Source organism: Pongo pygmaeus, chromosome 9 (genome assembly GCF_028885625.2).
Source record: "Pongo pygmaeus isolate AG05252 chromosome 9, NHGRI_mPonPyg2-v2.0_pri, whole genome shotgun sequence".
NCBI classification, from domain to species: domain Eukaryota; kingdom Metazoa; phylum Chordata; class Mammalia; order Primates; family Hominidae; genus Pongo; species Pongo pygmaeus.
In genome coordinates, this window is record NC_072382.2 from 136,160,328 (window position 1) to 136,180,447 (window position 20,120).

The 20,120-nt window shown below is 41.9% G+C and overlaps 1 protein-coding gene across 4 annotated transcripts in view; it reads left to right on the plus strand.

The window, feature by feature from the left end:
- Positions 1-20,120, plus strand: part of GLB1L3 (galactosidase beta 1 like 3) — a 44,079-nt gene that overhangs the window by 16,142 nt on the left and 7,817 nt on the right. For all 4 annotated transcript variants that reach the window (XM_054441455.2, XM_054441453.2, XM_054441451.2 and 1 more), the window contains 6 exons: positions 376-457; positions 1,398-1,462; positions 14,560-14,644; positions 17,954-18,091; positions 18,879-18,959; positions 19,372-19,478. In XM_054441455.2, coding sequence (XP_054297430.1) covers positions 376-457; positions 1,398-1,462; positions 14,560-14,644; positions 17,954-18,091; positions 18,879-18,959; positions 19,372-19,478 — 558 coding nt within the window. The remainder of the gene's footprint in view (positions 1-375; positions 458-1,397; positions 1,463-14,559; positions 14,645-17,953; positions 18,092-18,878; positions 18,960-19,371; positions 19,479-20,120) is intronic.

Sequence of the window (20,120 nt, forward strand, 5' to 3'; positions counted from 1 at the left end):
ACTTCAGGCCAGGAGTTTGAGACCAGGCTGGGCAACATAGTGAGACCCTGTTTCTACAAAAGAAAAAAAAATTAGCTGGACATGGTGGTGTGTGCCTGTAGTCCTAGCTACTCAGGAGGCTGAGGTGGTAAGATGGCTTGACCCAGGAGTTTAAGGTTATAGTGAGCTATGATCGTGCCACTGCACTCCAGCCTGGGGAAACACAGCAAGACTCTGTCTCTAAAAAAATTTAAAATTAAAAAAGTAAAAACATATTTCTGACTGTGATTGCAGAATCCATGGACGCAGAACCCATGAATATGGGGAGCTGTATGTATTTCTTTTTTCCCATGGGAATGAGGGAATTGGGTTCATTTTGGTTAATTTTCTCAACAGGCCCTGCTGAGAAGAGGGATTGTGGAGCTTCTCTTGACCTCTGATGGTGAGAAACATGTGCTGAGCGGCCACACCAAAGGAGGTACACATTTAGAGTTAGTTCACAGGAGAACAGGGCTCTCAGCCAGCCCGTGTATATCTTGAACACACTGCAGAGAAAACCAAGTGCATCTCCATACCTCCCTTTCCCGTGTCCACTGGGATGGATCCTGGAGTTGGATGTTACAATAAATGAGGACTCAAGGTCAAGGCTCAGGGCCACTCACCAGCTCCCTCTCTTGGCCTTGCTCCTGCCATCTTTAAACACAGCAGCACTGGAACTCCTCTGTTCTCAGGACGCCTTTCCGTCTCCCATAGTTTTTCTGTGGCAAGAAATCTGCATTGGTGCTGGGCCTGGCGTGGGATCAGGGTCGTCTCCACTAACTCGGGAAACCACAGGGAGAACCAGAAGATGGGTGTTGTGTCAGGAACCCCGCCTAGATCCGGTTCCATTCCTGGGATCCTACCACCCAAGTCTCCGTGTGGACACTTAGGAGATCCTAGAGAATTAAGTGGCAGGAAGATTCTGGATGGACTCATCAGATGGCAATAGTGAGGGACACTCCCGGGTGTGAGCAGGCCAGCGGGGCGAGCCACTGCTGGCGGCTGCCGTTCTGCCTCCTTAGTAGTGGCTCTTCCAAGGAAGCCTGGCACACTGGAACACGTGCTGAGCTTGGGGCCAGGAAGCCTGCGTCCCGTTTCCAGTCTAATCATGTCAGGGAGCCTTGGCCTGGCTCACTTCTCTGCACAGAGTGTGGTTAATTTTAACAATGAGAGTCCTCGCAAGTGTCAGGGATGTGGCGATGGCCATGGCAGCCCTTTGGATGTGGCAGAGTGGGATCCAGACAGCATCTCGCCATCCTCACTGCTGAGCATGTGTTCCTCCGTTCCTCCTGCCTGCGACCGGGCCGGGGGCGGATTCCTTCCCTTCCCTGACAGCACTTGTCTCATGCCTCAGCTGGGCCTCTCTCTTCTTTATGCAGTGCTGGCCGCCATCAATTTGCAAAAACTTCACCAGAATGCTTTCAGTCAGCTTCATAAAGTCCAGGTAAGACATTTCAGACAGGCAGGGTTTTACAACTCCTCCTCCCTTGCCTGTGTAGCTGGTATTCCGTGAAAACAGGTTTGACAAGAAGACCGCAGGTTTCACCCTGGGTCCTCGGCAGGTTCCAAGCCATTTTGGGAGCCTTTTGGGGTGGGGAAGGAGGAGGGAACCCTGCTTGTGTCACCTCTGCTTGTGGATCACGTCACGGAGATGAGTGGGAAGGGCGAGGGGTGGTGGGAATCAGAGGGAGATGATGTTCCCTTTCCCCTGTGAAGACAGAGCTCAGAGACTGGCTGTGCGCCTTGCTCGCACCAGGGAGTTCTGGTGGGGCCAGCCTTTCCCGCCACCGTATACACATTATGGGAAGGGATGAGGGTTGTACCTGCACTGATTTAACAGACGTGGATTGAGCGGCTCCCACCTTCCTCTCAGTGGGTGACCTCCTGTGACAGTTACAAAGAAGGATAAGCCACAGCCCAGCCTCCAGGGAGTACATCTGTCCTTTCTCTGCAGCCTCCAGGGAGTACATCTGTCCTTTCTCTACAGACTAGCTAGAGTGCGTGCTTCAAGACCAGGCCTGGTCACAGTCTCCTCTGCTTAACACCCTTTCCTGGTTGTCCTTTGTGCCCAGGATGACATCCAGCCCCCACGCCTTGGCCGGCTGGGCCACTGTGAGCCTCTGTCTCTGCTCCCAGTCCCGCTACCCCACCCCCGAGGGCCTTCCTTCCATTCCCGCACACTGTGTCCCCCTGGCCTGGCCAAAGACTCTGCAGCTCCAGGGCTCTGTCCCCACCCTCCACCCACATTATAAATAAGACTCATGAAACATTTCTTTTTTCATCAATTTCTTTTTTTTTTTGAGACAGAGTTTCACTCTTGTTGCCCAGGCTGGAGTGCAATGGCGTGATCTCGGTTCACTGCAACCTCCGCCTCCTTGGTTCAAGCGATTCTCCCGCCTCAGCCTCCCGGGTAGCTGGGATTACAGGCACCTGCCACCACACCCGGCTAATTTTTTTACTTTTTAGTAGAGATGGGGTTTCACCACGTTGGCCAGGTTGGTCTCAAACTCCTGACCTCAGGTGATCCACCCGCCTTGGCCTCCCAAAGTGCTGGGATTATGGGCGTGAGCCACTGCGCCTGGATTTTCATCAATTTCTATACAGTTTCCAACGTGGTGAAAGGCAGGGGCCCTGCCAGGGCTCTGTGGGTCTGAGGCTATCTCTAGTTTTTCAACACCTTTGCTAAGTCTTCTTCCTTTTTGTTCTTTTTTTCTTGTCACTTTCATTTAACAACTCAATTGAAATCTCATTTGTACACCATTAAATTCACCCATTGTAAGCATAAAATTCAACATACAGAGTTCCACAACCATCACCACAATCCAAAATGTTCATTGCATTTAATGCTTATCACAGTTAATCCCGTCTCCAGCCCTGGGCAGCCACCAATCTGCTTTCTAGTTTTATAAATTTACCTTTTCTAGACATTTCACGTAAGTGGGCTCATGCAGTGTTTAGTCTTTTGCATCTGGCTTCTTTCACACAGCGTGGTGTTTCTTTGAGGTCCATTTATGCATGTTGTAGCAGGACTCAGTGCTTCATTTCCTTCGATAGCTGACTGGATTGTGCTTGACTGTCATGTATATAAAGTCATAGTCAAACCCAAAGGCCGTCCTGCTTTAGTGTGTTAATACAGTGACTGTGGTTTTTGCATGTTGAACCAGTCTTGCATTCCTGGAATGAATCTCATCTGATTGTGAGATATTATCATTTTCTATTTTGCCAGATTCAGTTTATTCATATTTTTGTTGAGAATTTTTGCTTCCATGTTTATGAAGGACATTGGTCTTTGGTTTTCTTTTCTTAAAAGGTATTTGTTTGGTTTTAGAATTAGGATAACGCTGGCCTCATAAAATGAATTTGGAAGGATGTTCTCCTTTTCTATTTTCTGGAACAGATAGTGTAGAATTGTTAGCATTTCTTAGTGTTTGGTAACTTTCATCACTGAAACTATCTGGACCTGAAGTTTTCCTTTTTAGAAGAATTTTAACTTGCAATTTCTCTAACAACACAGGAAAATTTAAGTTATTTCTTCTTGAGGGAGTTGTAGTAATTTACGTCTTTCGAGAATTTATTCTACTCATTTTACTCTATTCCATCTAAATTTATTCTACTCATTTTACTCTATTCCATCTAAAGTTTTGAATTCATGGGCATAGAGTTGTTTGTGATAATCCCTTGTTATCCTCTTAATGTGTTTGTTGTCATTAGTGATGGCTCCTCTTTCAGTCCTAATATTGCTAATTTTGTGTATTTATTTTGGTTAGTGTGGCTAGAAGTTTATAATTTTTGTTGATCTTTGCAGAGAATCAGCTTTCGGCTTGATTTTGATTCCTTGTTATTTTTGTGTCTTCAGCTTCTTTGGTTTCCGCTCTGAACTTTTAGCATTTTCTCCCTTCTGCTGCCTTCGGATTGCATTTGTTCTTTCTCCTGGTCTTTCTGGTGGAAATTTAGCTTACTGAGTTGGGACTTTTCTTCTCTTCTAATATAAGCATTTATGCTATAAATTTCTCTGTACGTACTAGTTTTGCTGCATCTCACCAATTTTGATGGGCTGTGTTTTCATTGAGTTCAAAACATCAAAACATTTTTTAAAATTTCCCTTGAGACTTTCTTTATTCCATGCCTCAGTTGGGAGTGTGCTGTTTCATTTTTTAATCTTACGGGATTTTCCAGCTAGTATTCTATAAATGATTTCTAGTTTAATACTGTTAAGGCCCAAGAACATACTTGTATAATTTCTGTTCTTTTACATTTGTTAAGGTTTGTTTCATGGATCATAATATGGTCATTCTTGGTGAATGTTCCATGTATGTTTGAAAATAATGTGTAGTTTACATCTATTTATAAATTCCCATCAGGTCAAGCTAATTGATGATATTGGCCAAGTAGTCACTATCCTTACTGATTTTCTGCCTGCTCATTCCATCAGTTTTTATGAGAGGAATGTTGACATCTCTAAATATAATCATAGATTATTTTTCTTTTACGCCTATTAGTTTTTGTCTGTTTTGAGGTGCATTCACATTTAGGATTATGATATTTTGTTGGAAGATTGGCCACTGTATCTTTATGTAATGTCCCTCTCCCTTGTTCTGAACTCTATTTTGATATAAATATAGCAACTCTGGCTTTCTTTTAATTAGTATTTGCATGGCATATCTTTATCCTTTTGCTTTTTATATACCTTAACATCTGTATTTAAAATGGATTTCTTGTAGATATCGTATATTTACATATTGCTTTAAAAAAATTCAATTTGACAGTTTTTGTATTTTAAGATAATGTGGCTACATCATTCGCATTTAAAGTAGTTATTGATATGGTTTGACTGAAATTTACCTTTTTGCAAATTCTTTCCTTTTTTGTACTTTGTTTCTTTCTTGTTCTTTTTTTCTCCCTTTTCTGGAGCTAATTGATAATTTTTTGATTCCATTTTATCTGTTCTGTAGACTTATTACTTATGTCAGTTTAAAAAATTGTAGCTATTGACTTAGAATTTAAAATATAGGCCGGGCGTGGTGGCTCATGCCTGTAATCCCAGCACTTTGGGAGGCCGAGGTGGGCGGATCATTTGAGGTCAGGAGTTTGAGACCAGCCTGACCAACATGATGACACCTCGTCTCTACTAAAATACAAAAATTAGCTGGGCCTGGTGGTGGGTGCCTGTAATCCCAGTTACTCGGGAGGCTGAGGCAGGAGAATCGCTTGAACCCAGGAGGTGGAGGTAGCAGTGAGCCGAGGTCATGCCATTGCACTCCAGCCTGGGCGACAGAGGGAGACCTGTCTCAAAAAAAAAAAGAAAGAGAAAAAATATATATATAATTTAAAAATTAACCTGACACAACTAATCATACTAAAGTGTAGGTAGTATTAGGATTGTACAATGGTATCTTCTTAATTCCCCACTTTAAAGATATCTCTTCATTCTTGTTTCTACTTCGTGGTTTCTGATGAGAAGTCAGTATTAATTCTTATCTTTTTTTTTTTTGTCTTTTATCCTCTGGCTACCTTTAGAATTTTCTGTTTGTCTTTAGTTTTCAGAAGTTTGAGTGTAATATGCCTAGACGTGGTTTGTTTCTTAAAATTTATCCTGCTTGGTGTTCCAGGAGATTCTTGGATCTGTGGTTTGGTGAAGTTTACCAAACATTAAGTAAGAAATAATAATAATTCTACACAATATGTTCCAGAAAACAGAAAAGGAGAGAATACTTCTAAACTCATTTTATGAGGTCAGCATTGTCCTAATTCCAAAACCAAATAGAAACAACTAAAGCAAAGAAAACCAAAGACCAATTTCCCTTATGAACATGGAAGCAAAAATTCTCAACAACGGATGAGCAAATTGAATCCAGCAATATGTAAAATGATAATACATTACTGATATGGTTTGGCTATGTCCCCACCCAAATCTCAACTTGAATTGCGTCTTCTAGAATTCCCATGTGTTGTGGGACAGACCCAGTGGGAGGTAATTGAATCATGAGGGCTGGTCTTTCCCGTGCTATTCTCATCATAGTGAATAAGTCTCACGAGATCTGATGGGTTTATCAGGGGTTTCCACTTTTGCTTCTTTTTCATTTTCTCTCGCTGCTGCCAAGTGATAAGTGCCTTTCACCTTCTGCCATGATTCTGAGGCCTCCCCAGCTATGTGGAACTGTAAGTCCAATGAAACCTCTTTTTCTTCCCAGTCTCAGGTATGTCTTTATCCGCAGTGTGAAAATGGACTAAAACAATTACATTCTAGTGAGATTCATCCCAGGAATGCAAGATTAGGTCATTAATTTTGTAGAATTCTGAGCCGTCACTTATTTAGATATTTTCTCTGCTCTCTCACCTTCTGCAATTCAAATCGCATGTACATTAGATCACTTAGTATGGTCTCACAACTCTCGGATGCTGTTTTCTTTCCCACTGTCTTTTTTTCTGTTTACTTTTCAGTTTGCTTAATTTCTACTGACGTATCTTTAAGTTCATTGATTCATTCCTCATGCCTGTTGAGTTTAGCGATGAACCTATTGAAGAAATTCTTCGTTTCTCTTGCTATGTTTTTGATTTCTAGTATTTCCATTTGCTTCTTTCTTAGTTTTCATCTTTCAGCCAAAATTACCTATCTGATCTTGCATGCTGTCTTCCTTTTCCATGATAGTCTTAGATATATTAATCATAGTTATTTTGAATTCCTTGTGTGATAGTTACAACATCTGTGCCTTATCTGTTTCTGATGATTGCTTTATCTCTTCCAAGTGTGTTCTTTTCTTGCCTTTTTGTATGTCTCATAATTTTTTATTGAAAACTGCACATCGTGCATGGGACATAGATACTGTCTTGGAGATCAGCATGCCTTTCATTCTGCTAGGCCATGTGGGATTTTGTGTTCCCCTCGTCTGGAGTTGAGCTGGTTGTGAGGTTTGTTGTTGCTGTGTTATCCTTCATGCATCATGGGCTTCAAATGTTTCTGGTGGTACCTTGTGTCGAGGGCAAATGCTGGTTTGGCAGAGGTTGTTTTCTCTGTGTCTGCATTCCCCTCTGAGTCTCGCCTTTGCATTGTGTCCCACAGAGAATCTGTTGCTTGCGGCTCTCTCAGCTATAATATGTGTTACTTTTTCTCCAGCTTGGTTAGCCTGCTGGTGAGGGAGAAAGGCTTTCCCTGATGTTCTGATTATGCCTTATTGCCAGCAGATGCTGTCTCTGGGTCTGAGGGGCATGGCCTTTGCAGGTGCTCCTGCCCAGCTCTTCTTCTAGCTGCAGATCTGATCCTAGCATGTGTTCCTCCTTTCCCAAGGATAGCGCGTCCCCCGCCCCTTTTCCCAGATGCAATGGATTTTATCCAGTTAAGCTGTCCTTAAGTGACAGCTTCTGTGCTGTTTCTCAGCTGATTGGGGCTTTTGTGCCCTAGAGAAGATGGGCTGGGAGAAGGTCTGGCAGTGGCGGTGGCTCCCTCCCCTCGGCCAGCACCAGAAAGGAAGATGTGTTACTTTGTTAGGGTTGCCATAACAAAGGACCATAGACTGTGTGGCTTAAACAGCAGACATTTATTTTCTCACATTCTGGAGACTAGATGTCTGAGATCAAGGTGCTGGCAGGGTAGGTTTCTTCTGAGGCCTCTCTCCTTGGCTTGTTGGACGGCTGTCTTCTCCTCCCTGTGTCCTCACATGACCTCTTCTCTGTGTGTGTCTGTGTCCTAATCTCCTCTTATAAGGACACCAGACATATTGGATTAGGGCCCATCCTATTAACCACATTTTTTTTTTTTTTTTTTTTGAGACAGAGTCTCGCTCTGTTGCCCAGGCTGAAGTGCAGTGGCGCAAACTCGGCTCACTGCAAGCTCCACCTCCCGGGTTCATGCCATTCTCCTGCCTCAGTCTCCCGAGTAGCTGGGACTACAGGCGCCCGCCACCACGCCAGGCTAATTTTTTTGTACGTTTAGTAGAGACAGGGTTTCACCGTGTTAGCCAGGATGGTCTCGATCTCCTGACCTCATGATCCACCCGCCTCAGCCTCCCAAAGTGCTGGGATTACAGGCATGAGCCACTGCGCCCGGGCCCTACTGACCACATTTTAATGAAGGCGTCCACAGGCTGTTCTCCCCGAGGCCTCTCCTTATCTTGCAGATGGCCACCTTCTTAGCGTGCCCTCGCATGGTCTTTCTGCCGTGAACATGAGACCCTGGTGTGTCACAATTTCCTCTTCTTATGAGGACCCCGGTGACGTGGGATTAAGACCCACACTAACAGCCTCACTTTTACCTGATTACCTCTTTAGAGGCTCTGTCTCCAAGTACACTCACATTCTGTAGTACTGAGGGTTAGGCCTTCGTGTGAATTTGGCTGGGTGACACAATTCAGCCCGCAACAGAGACTTGCCCAGGATTCTCCCGAATCTCCCCTCAGAACAGCTGATAGACTTGGGGAGTTAAAGCCAGCATGAGGGTGTCAGCCGCCATCCGTCTCGGCTCCCTTGACTTCATACTCTCACTCTGGCCCACGCTGTCTTCAGCACTTCTTTAATATGATCTGTTTGTGTTATATGAGAGGATCTAGCCCCAGGTAAGCAAGCGACTTGGGTCCAGCTTCTTCCTGCAGGCATCAGGTTTTCCATGGATTTTAGGTATTTGGTTGCTCTGTGAGCTAGGTTGTCTGATGGACCCAAGAAGTCATGAATTTACAGTTTTTCAAGCTTTGTCCTTGATGTGAGGATGGGATTTATGTTTTTCCCACTGCTATATCTCTGAGCTGTACTCAGAAGTCTATTTCCTTCTAAGTAAATGTGGTTGTTACAGTTTTTCTAGGAATATGTCCATTTCACTCAAACTAAAATATAATGGCATATAATTATGTACACTATCTTCTTGTTTTTAATGGCCATATCATTTGTGCTGGTCTTTTCATTTCTGATCTTACTTATCTATTCGTTTTTACTCTGTCTTATCAGTCTCGTCAGAAGCATGTCGGTTCTTTTCAAAGAACCGATTTTTCTTTTTAAATTGTCTCTATTGCAAATTAATTTCAATTTCACTGCTTCTACTCTTAGGTTTATATTTCCTTTATTTATTTTACTATTTTTGGTTTATTTTGCTGTTCTAATTTCTTGAGGTGGGTAATTAGCCTTCACATTTTATCTGTATGTTTTATTATGAACATTTAAGGTATAGATTTCTCATTAGTTCATGAGTTTTGTATTTGGTATATTTGATATACTGTAATTCAGACTAGTGTGAGTATTCAATATGATTGTTTCTTTGGCCTATGAGTATGTTTAGAAGTTAATTTTTAAATTTTCAGACATATGGAGTTTTTCTATTTTTTTCCTTTATTTCACTGAAGTCAGAACACATACTCTGTACCTTTTCAAACTTTTGTAAATTGTTTTCTTTGATTATTCGTTCATGACTTTTTAATATGTTTAATGCCTTCTTATCAATTTTAATCATTATGTTGTTGAAGCTTCAAATGGCTTCTTGCTGGCCTGCTGGCAGCACCTTCCACCTGCCTCCTCTCTCCTCTGACGTGACCCCATCAGTCTTTCATAGTTTACTTGGTTTCCAGCCAAATACAATGTCCCAGACTCACCTGATACATTTCCAATCCTTAGCCCAGAAACAGCGATTTCTCCTAAGAACCCTGTTGCTTCTGTAGAACACAAGCTGCGTTTACTATCAAATTGCTGTTACTTCTAAGCATTTTCAGTGTGTAGGGCCAGGATATTGGCATGTTTTAAAAGAGGAGAAAATTGTGGTTTCACTGATTTTTAAAAAAAATACAAATTTAGAATTATAGAACGTATATTTAACTTTTCTGATTTATATTTTTATTTTTTCTCTGACTCTGGACATCTTAGTTGATAACAACATTCACAATTTTATTATTCACTTAATTCTACAATATATTCATAATAGGTTTGAAATAACACTGATAATATTACTGAAAATAAGAAAAATCTAATGATCTTAAAGATTTCTGTGGTTTTTCTTTTATCTTTAAGGTATATCACCCAGAGAATGTGTAGTGAAAATTCTATGTGCTAAGGTTACATGGAATAATTTCTTTGTTTTATGTAATTGTTTCACCAACTTGGTGTAGAGTTAGATTCATTTGTTTTCAATTTTTAGGTGTGATTCTTTATTTTTATGTTTAATTTTGTTTGTATTTATGTCCTATCAATGGTCAGTTTTGGTAAATGCCCTATGTGCTTGTAATGAATGTATTTTGCAGTACTGGGTGCAGTATTCTGTTTAAGTTCTATGTCAATTTTATTTATTGTGTTATTCTAATTTTCTATTTCCAATTGATTTTTTTGGCTGGTTGTACTGGTCACTGAAAGAGATGTGTTAATATTTCTGTCATAATTGCAGATTTGCATATTTCTACCAGTAGTCCTTAGTATTTTACCTGTACTTTAGCAAGTTGATCAAAGTTTGCTTGATGTGTTTTGAGGCTATGTAAATGTGGACTTGTTTTATCTTCAGGGACATGAAATTTTATCACTAGGGAGTCATCCTGTTTGTATGCAGTATTACTTTTTGTCTTAAGGTCACTTTTGTCTGTCATTGATATTGCCATGCCAGACCTCTCTGATTAATATTTGAATGTGTATCATTTTCTATATCCTCATCTGTGTTTTAATCTTGCTGTAATTCTACATTTTTCTTTAGACACTTCTCTTATTAGAGATCAGAAATTAGTTGAATATTTTTATTTTAGTCTGACACAATTAAACTTTTATTTGGAGCTCTCAGTCACTCATATTTCATGTAGTTCTTGTTAGACTGAAGTTAAACCTGCCATCTGATTATGTGCCTGCTTTTAAATGTTTCTTTTCTTTTTGTTTACAATCTTGGCTTCTTTTTATGGATTCGACTATTTAAAAAAATCAATTTCTGTTTTTTCCTATATCATTCTGGTATTATAGAGTCTGATTTTATCTTTTAAAAGTCATCCTTGAAATTTTAATGTAAGTACTGAATCCCCTGCAGTCTAAAGTTCTGCTCTCCGCCTGGATTGTACAAGTGCCTCAGGGCAAGCACTCTGACTCTGGACACTCCATCAGATGCATCTTCTGGATTTTTCTTGTATTTGATTTCCATATTTTTAAAACTCTAAAAATATTATATATTTGTTTTATACAATCAATATTCATTTAGTTTTAGCCCAATATTTATCTTTTTGCTATTTATTATTTTTCATATCCTGGAGATTCTACTCAGGATCAATTTTCTTCTGCTTGAAGTATATGCTTTAGTGATGTCTGTTTATGGCAGACTCTCTGTTTCAGGCTTCAGTCTTTTCCTAGCTCTGAATTCTAGTGTGGCAGTTTCCTTTCAGCACACAGTCTGCTAACTGCACTGCTGTTACAGGGACGTCTTCTGTCAGGCTTTTTTTTTCTCCTTTATTACTACGAATTTTTTGTTTGTTTGTTTTCTGCAGTTTCTTTTTTTTTTTTTTTTTTTTGTTTCTTTTTTTGTTTTCTGCAGTTGAACTATGTCTCTTTCTGAATGTCTTTTTATTTATTATTCCAGTTTGTCAGGCTTCTAGAATGTATGTATTCCCAGGTAGTAGTTCTTCAAATATTGCTTCTGCTCTGTTGTCTCACTCCTCTCATCCTGGAATTCCAGCTAAATTCATTAAACCTTCTCAAATGTGCTGTATATCTCTTTAGTTTGTACATTTTTGTCTGCTTATGCTGCTATTTGGATACTTTCTTCTGATTTATTTTCATATACATGAATTCTCTTTTCAGCTGTATCTATGGTGATATTATATTTGATTTAACTTTGTAAAAATCCTTAATGAGACGGTTGGTCCAAATAACATAGATCATGATTGTTGGAAATTGTGAGTCTTTGATTGTATCTTTAAATATGTTTAAAATTTTTTTATTTGGTTTATTCTGTTTAGGGACACAAATTATGTGTAATGCAAAATTCTTCTGTCTTACTTTCACATCTCCTGCATCCATTTCTTTCTCATTCTTTCTACTGTCTGTTCATTTTAACTGTGCTGACTTTTCACTCCTTTTCTTTTCATGTCCCTCACAATGTTTGTTTTCCTTTTAGCTGCTTCCAGTTTGGACTTAATATTTTCTATTTTATCTGCCTTAAAAAAATCTTTGTCAGGTAATATTTTAGCTCCTTATATTTTCTTATCATGTCTTCCTTGAGTACTTTTAGTTCTCTTTTTATGCTCTCCATTTATAGAGGTGATTGTTTCACTGAGGTTTTTAACTTTATAACAATATTTTTGGGTCACAATTTTGACCTATGCTATAGAAAGTTTTTGGTATTCCTCCTCTAATTTCTTTCCCTGTTAAAAAAGAAAAAAACTTTTTTATTAGAATTTTAAATGTAGATTCTATTCTTGTTTCTTTTTTATTATTACTCATCTTTGATGGAGATGAGTTCTTATTGGCTCAAGTACTCAAGAGAAGTTGCTGTGAGAGACAGCATGTGACTGTGCTAACAATGTATCTTAGTGGCATAATGCTGTAGGCAGGGATGAATTCTTATCTTTACCCATCTTCCTTTTTGCTTTCTCCATCCTCCCAGGGAGCCAGTATAGATGCAGGACTGCTCTCAGATGCCTCACAAGCAGCAACTTCTTCCTCCTTATAGTTCTTATCTGTGATTCTTCCATAATTTTGTCCTTCTAAGCTTCTGATGCATTGAATTATGTAAAGTGCATTCCCTTCACCAGCTTGTGCACCCTATTCTGTAACTGATAATAAATGGTTGGTATTGCACTATAGAGTATGCTTCTTACTTGGGAGAAATTTGTGCTGTTAGTCTTTCCTAAAATCTTCGACAAAGAGCATTCTCTCTCTACGTTTTTTGAACCCCTGATAGACCTTCAATGCTTTTGCACTTCTTCCTCCTCATTTATATTTTGAAGTTTCAGATGACTCTTAGCTTCACAGAGGATGTTGTTTGTGTTTCCATTTCTCAGTCCTTATTTTGATTTGGAAGATTTCCAGGAGGAGAGTATCAAGCCCACAGTACAATTTTAACACCAGAAGTCAGTCTTTCCTCTTGAATACAAATGGAAAATTAAGGATCTGTGTTTATTTAATAAAATTTCACAAAGAGAAAATAATTAAACTACAAATAAAGAAGAAAATGGAAATCAGGGAACATGGAGTTAATTCAGGCAACAAAATAGAGTAGTAAAAAGGCTTATTAATATGCATAGAGATATGAATAAGATTATACCTGAACAAGAGTGGGCTGTTAAGTAAGAGGGACAATCAGGGAACCAAAAACAACTCTTTGAAATAAAAAATCTAATATTTGAAATTAAAAATTAAATATAGAAGTTGGAAGGTAAAGATAAAATTTCCTAATATTACTATTAGTATAAGCCCACAAAACATAAAAGAGACAAGATAAACGTCTTACAGGAGTATTGTAGGTGACCCAACATCTTATTAATACTGGTTGCAAAAAGAGTGGACAAAGAGCATGGAGGAAAGGAAATTGCAAATAACATAAGAATTTCCTTTAACTGAAGTATCTGTATGTCCAGATGAAAAGTGTACCTCAAATGGTAAGCACAGTAAGTGATGAAAAAGACCTAAATTGTGAAATTAGCATCCTACAGAGAGAAAAACCACAGGTTTACATGCCAAGCAAAAACAATTAGAATGGCATAGGATTATAAAATATTGGATCATAGGAAGCAATGGCATATGCCTTTAAAATTTGAGGCTAAATGAATTTTAACTTAGAATTTTATACCCAGTCTAAATATTAATTGTGTTGATAGCCAGACATTTAAGGACTCAAAATATTTATTTTCCACTCATCCTTTCTATGGAAGTGTTTGAAGGATGCAGGAAATGAGAAATGAAACCAAAGTAGAAGAGAATATAGGATCTGGAAAACATCATAATCCAAATCCAGGGAGCAGCTAACAAAAGTCCTAGGTTAACAACTCCTTGGGCTTAGAGTGAGACCATCTTAGAGCAGCAGCATGCCAGAGGACTCCAGGAGTGCAGCTGAAAATGCATCCTGAGTGGCTGACATATCACCCAGAAGAAGCTCAGCTATGATCTTCCATTTTAATATCCATGGCACAGCAACAGCCAGGCCTACTGTAGAGGAGGTGTCACCTTTTAAAAACAGAATCTACATTATTCAGCAGCACTGAAAATGCTAGGCTACAAGTGGAATGCAGGTGTCAGGCTGAAAGCCTGTGGAATCTGAGTTTCTACATAAGGAATTGTGGTCAGGTCCTTGTATATCCAAAACCCATTCTTTCAACACCAGCCTTGGGTGAGGTAGGGTTGAAATTGCTGATGGTGCTTTCCAGCTATAGTGGGGAGCCACAGGAAGCTGGAGACCATGGACATTTAGGAGTGGAGGAACCAGAGCTATGAATGATGGCCAAGGGATGGGGGAAGAAATACTGGATCAAAAAGGGAAAGCTCTGAATTGGGAAAAAGGAGAAAAGCATGAGTTCCTTAAGTTCTCATCTATTGTATTCAGGTTTTCCGATTTTTCTTTTTTGTTTTTTGCCAGACTTAGTATTTGCTTTGGTTTGTTTTTAGAGAGATAAGCCCCTTCTGATTATGGAATACTGGGTCGGCTGGTTCGACAGATGGGGAGATAAGCACCATGTTAAAGATGCAAAGGGTGAGTGTTTTGCAGTGTTTGACTCCAGGAAGAGATGGCCCCAGGTCCCATGAGAACTCATTCATACAGTTCTCTGCTAATTGATTCACTTGATCAGGCGTAGATATTCATGCAACTCTTTACATACAAGCACTGAGCCAGGCCCTGAGGATGCTCTGGTGGATAGAAATTACATGATTCCCACACCTGACAGAGTATAAGTTAGTGAGGTCCACAGATCATTACAGAGTAAAACAATCAATATATAGTTCCATGTTTGGTGGATACTTTGAAGCAAACAAACAGGGTGCAGTGATAGAAAAGACAGAAGAAAGACCTGCCCAGATAAGGTTAGGTGGTCACCGAAGCTTCTCTGAAAATGTGACATCTCTGAGGAAGGTGGAACATTAATCATCTCTAGCAGTGCATAGGCCCTCTCTATGGCATTGTCAACTAAGCACTAATAATAGTCAGGGGACAACATGCAGCGATGGCCAAGAGCATGGATCTTGGAGCCAAACAGATCAGGTTTTAATCCCAGCTCTAGCCCTAGCCATGGGACCTCATGCAGGCTTCCTTCATTTTAATTCTCAGTGACCTCATCCAAATGTGAGGATTATCATAAAACCGACCTCATGAGGCTGGTGTGAGGATCAAGTGCTGCCACTTAGAGCAATGCCTGGCAGTCGTTTACTTAATAGGCATTTGTGTCTACAGAAGATATTTCGAAAGAGCTGTTATGAAAACAAGGCCACTTGTACCTGAAGTATAGAAAAACATTGAAAAATACTTGGGGACTGAGAAAAGCCTGTTTTGGGTTGGAAAATAGAAAAAAAGTCAAAAGAAAATGCCACTATCACCACCAATAGCACCAACAATAATACCATCACTGCCGCTAACAATAATGCCAGCAACAATACCACCACCATCATCACCATCACCACCACCAACAACATCACCATCACCACCACCACCACCACCATCACCACCATCACCACCAACACCACCATCACCACCACCACCACCATCACCACCAACACCACCATCACCACCAACACCACCATCACCACCATCACCACCACCACCACCACCACCATCACCACCACCAATACCACCACCACCATCACCACCAATACCACCACCATCACCATCACCACCATCACCACCATCACCACCAACACCACCACCACCACCATCACCACCACCACCATCACCACCATCACCACCACCACCACCACCATCACCACCACCACCACCACCATCACCACCAACACCACCACCACCACCATCACCACCATCACCACCATCACCACCACCACCATCACCACCACCACCACCATCACCACCATCACCACCATTACTACCATCACCACCATTACTACCATCACCACCACCATCACCACCAACACCACCATCACCACCATCACCACCATCACCACCAACACCACCACCACCACCACCACCACCATCACCACCATCACCACCACCACCACCACCACCACCACCATCACCACCAACACCACCATCACCACCATCACCACCATCACCACCAACACCACCACCACCACCACCACCACCATCACCACCATCACCACCAACACCACCACCACCACCATCACCACCATCACCACCATCACCACCACCACCACCATCACCACCACCACCACCATCACCACCAACACCACCATCACCACCATCACCACCACCACCACCACCATCACCACCATCACCACCATCACCACCAACACCATCACCATCACCACCACCATCACCACCACCACCACCATCACCACCACCACCACCACCACCACCATCACCACCAACACCACCAACACCACCAACACCATCACCACCATCACCACCACCAATACCACCACCACCATCACCACCATCACCACCACCAATTCCACCACCACCATCACCACCACCACCATCATCACCACCACCATCACCACCACCACCACCATCACCACCACCACCATCACCACCACCACCACCATCACCACCACCATCACCACCACCACCACCATCACCACCACCACCACCACCAATACCACCACCACCATCATCACCATCACCACCATCACCACCACCATCACCATCACCACCACCACCACCACCACCAACACCATCACCACCACCACCACCATCACCACCACCAACACCATCACCAACACCACCACCACCACCACCATCACCAACAACAATACCACCACCACCACCACCACCACCACCAACAACAACAATACCACCACCACCACCACCATCACCACCAACAACAATACCACCACCACCACCACCAACAACACCACCACCACCACCACCATCACCACCAACAACAATACCACCACCACCTCCACCATCACTGCCACCACCACCACCACCATCACCACCACCACCAAATAACAGTTTTCTGGTCTCTTGTATGGCAGGCGCTGTGCCTTTTTTCCACATATATTACCTCATCAATGAATTTTCTCATCAGTCCCATGATATAGTTGGAATTAATACATTCATTTAACAGATCAGGAAGCAGTGGCGTTGAGAAAGAAAATAGGTTGCCCCAGGTCATACAAATAGTTAAGAGCACAGCCAGAATTGACTCTCACTCTAAATGACTTTTAACCTTCTTCTTCCCGCTGTGGCCAGTGGAGAGATGATTGTAGCTGTTTAAACACAGTACAAAATGGAAGTTTTTGTGGCTAAAGATTAAGAGCAACCACTTGTGGACTATTGCAGTGTTTCCAAGTCAGTGTTCCCAGAAACATTTTACTGGAAGGTAGTAATGAGGGTGTACTAATTATATGTATGATTTCAAAAAACTTAAGGAAAATTAGATATTTAAGTGACATGAGAGTTCTTAGGTTATTATTTAATAGATGTAGTTTAAAGTCAAATTATGTCAATATTTTGGAAAAAAAATGTTCAAAAATCTCTTGGGATTGACAGGATTCGGTGTCCTAGAGTAGTTCTGGCCAATTCTGCCTATTTCTTTGTTGGAATCTTCGTAGAGGTTGAATGATAAAACATTTGCAGTAGGTCTTTAACGTCATCAATAGGTTCTTGGAAACTTCAAACAAAATGATGCACAGCATATCCTCATATAATACTGTTTTCTTCAACATTGTTTCATTATAAAATTGAGAATACTTGGTTTTGTTGTATATCATTTCACTTAAAGTCTCCATTCCCAAGAATGTATATAGCTGTGAAGCGAGGAGTTACTGTAATTGATTGTGGAGTGGGGTTGGAAAGGATAAGAGTTTGCCGGAGGCTTCTGTCTCCTCTTGATTTCTAACATTCTCTATGTTCTCATGTTCCCCTTTGCAGAGGTTGAACATGCTGTGTCTGAATTCATCAAATATGAGATCTCCTTCAATGTGTATATGTTCCATGGTGGAACCAACTTTGGTTTCATGAACGGGGCCACGTATTTCGGGGAGCACACCAGCATTGTCACCAGCTATGGCAAGTGTCTGCTGGTGTAGTAGCCTCTCTAGCATGTGGTGCTGGGGCTTTACAGAGGAGGCTCTGGAAGCCTGTTCTGGCACCACTGGGTTCTTGACCTATAATCTATGCTGAGTACTGAGGATTTTCCTATCTATTTTCCTTCCTTCTGTATGTTCATAATGCGCCAACAGGCTGTCACTGCAGTAGACAGGGCTTTCCGGGACTTAGAGCTCTGCTTCACGCGTCTGGTGTACTGCCCTGTTGGCTTGAACCTCTGAAGAGAGGCAGAGTAGGAACGGTGACTGCTGTAAAGGCACAGACCTGCACGGCCGGGCGATACAGACTGAGCAAAGAAAAGAGTGCCCGTTGCAGGGGTGTCCACTCTTTTGGCTTCCCTGGGCCACACTGGAAGAAGAAGAATTGTCTTGGGCCACACATGAAATACACTAACACTAATGATAGCTGATGAGCTTAAAAAAAAACACAAAATGTTTTAAGAAAGTTTATGAATTTGTGTTGGGCTGTATTCAAAGCCATCCTGGGCTGCCTGCAGTCCATGAGCTGTGGGTTGAACAAGTTTGCATTAGAAAGTGAAATGGGGGCAAGCCCAGTGTCATGGCAGCCTCAGGTCCCCAGGAAGAGTTGTGGGGGATGTCCTTAGATTGGTATCACACACCCACGTGGGATGGAAGGTGTCTTCCTTTTGTCTCACTCTTGGTGGCCCTGGCCATCTCCTGCCAGTGGTGCTGAAACAGGGCCTGCTGCAGAGACTGCATGGCTGGTGACTGGCCCCGGTGTCTTGCAGACTATGATGCTGTGCTCACGGAGGCTGGAGATTACACAGAAAAATATTTCAAGCTTCAAAAACTCTTTCAATCTGTCTCAGGTACTTAGCACCCATTTAACTTACAGGCCAGCCCTCCTCACGTGGAGTCTCTGTTCTGTGGAAAAGTGAGGAAGGAGTGGGTCTCCCTTGTGGGCAGCAGTTACACCGAGCTCCTGAGCACAAGGGCAACCTTAACTTCGAACCCTGGGCTTAAAATCTGTGTGATTTTTAAAATAAGGGTTTCTAAGCATTTTATAAGCCTCAGTTTCTTCACTGAAACATAAAGGTAGTAACCTCAGTCTCCTGCGATGACTGTGAAGATTGAGTTACTCTTTGTAAAGCTCTTAGTACCATGGATGACATAGCAACCCCCAATATGAAAGCAAAAGCCATGCTGGATAGGCATGGGGGGCTTAGAGAAGGCAGTGGTCATCTCAGGCACTTTTCGCCCTGTGCCCCATCTCCATTGCAGCAACTCCCCTGCCCCGAGTACCCCAACTTACTCCCAAGGCTGTGTATCCCCGCATGAGACCGTCGCTGTACCTCCCGCTGTGGGATGCCCTATCCTACTTAAATGAGGTGAGTGCTGCTTGGCCACAGGAGGTGGACTGGCCTTTGGAGGGGTGGAGAGGGATTCTTTCAGGAAACTTTTTATTAGGAAGTGGGAGAACAAATCCTCTGCATTTCATTCAAATTTAGAACTGTGGGACAAGAGCCACCAGCTCCTTCCGGGTGGACTGTGAAGGGGTTTGACCTTGGAGTCAGTGTGCAGGGGAGGGGCAGCAGGATGTCGGAGGATCCTGGGTTCCCGCTTAGATGAACCTGTCTGGAGATGCTCTTGTTTGGACTGCATGGTCCTTATGGAATCCACCTAGGAAAAGCTGCTGAGCTGGGATCGGGAGACTAGCTTCTGCCCGCGCTTCACCAGCAGCTGGGCCTGAACTTCCTGGGTCACTGCTCCCCCTTTTCCATCAGCCTTCCTGTCCTATTTTGAAGACAGGTGAAAGCTGTTTGGAACTGAAACTGTAGCCCTTGGATTCACATTGGTTTTACCTCTGCTGTCACTATTTTAGAGAAAAGGTAGTGACTGGTACACTGAAGAAACTACATTTATTTAATGTAACTAAATTTAATTTAATGAAATAAACATTTGTTTAGTGCATAATTCATTGCTAGACTTCAACTATTTTAGAATACAATTTATTTACTCTTTTTTTTTTT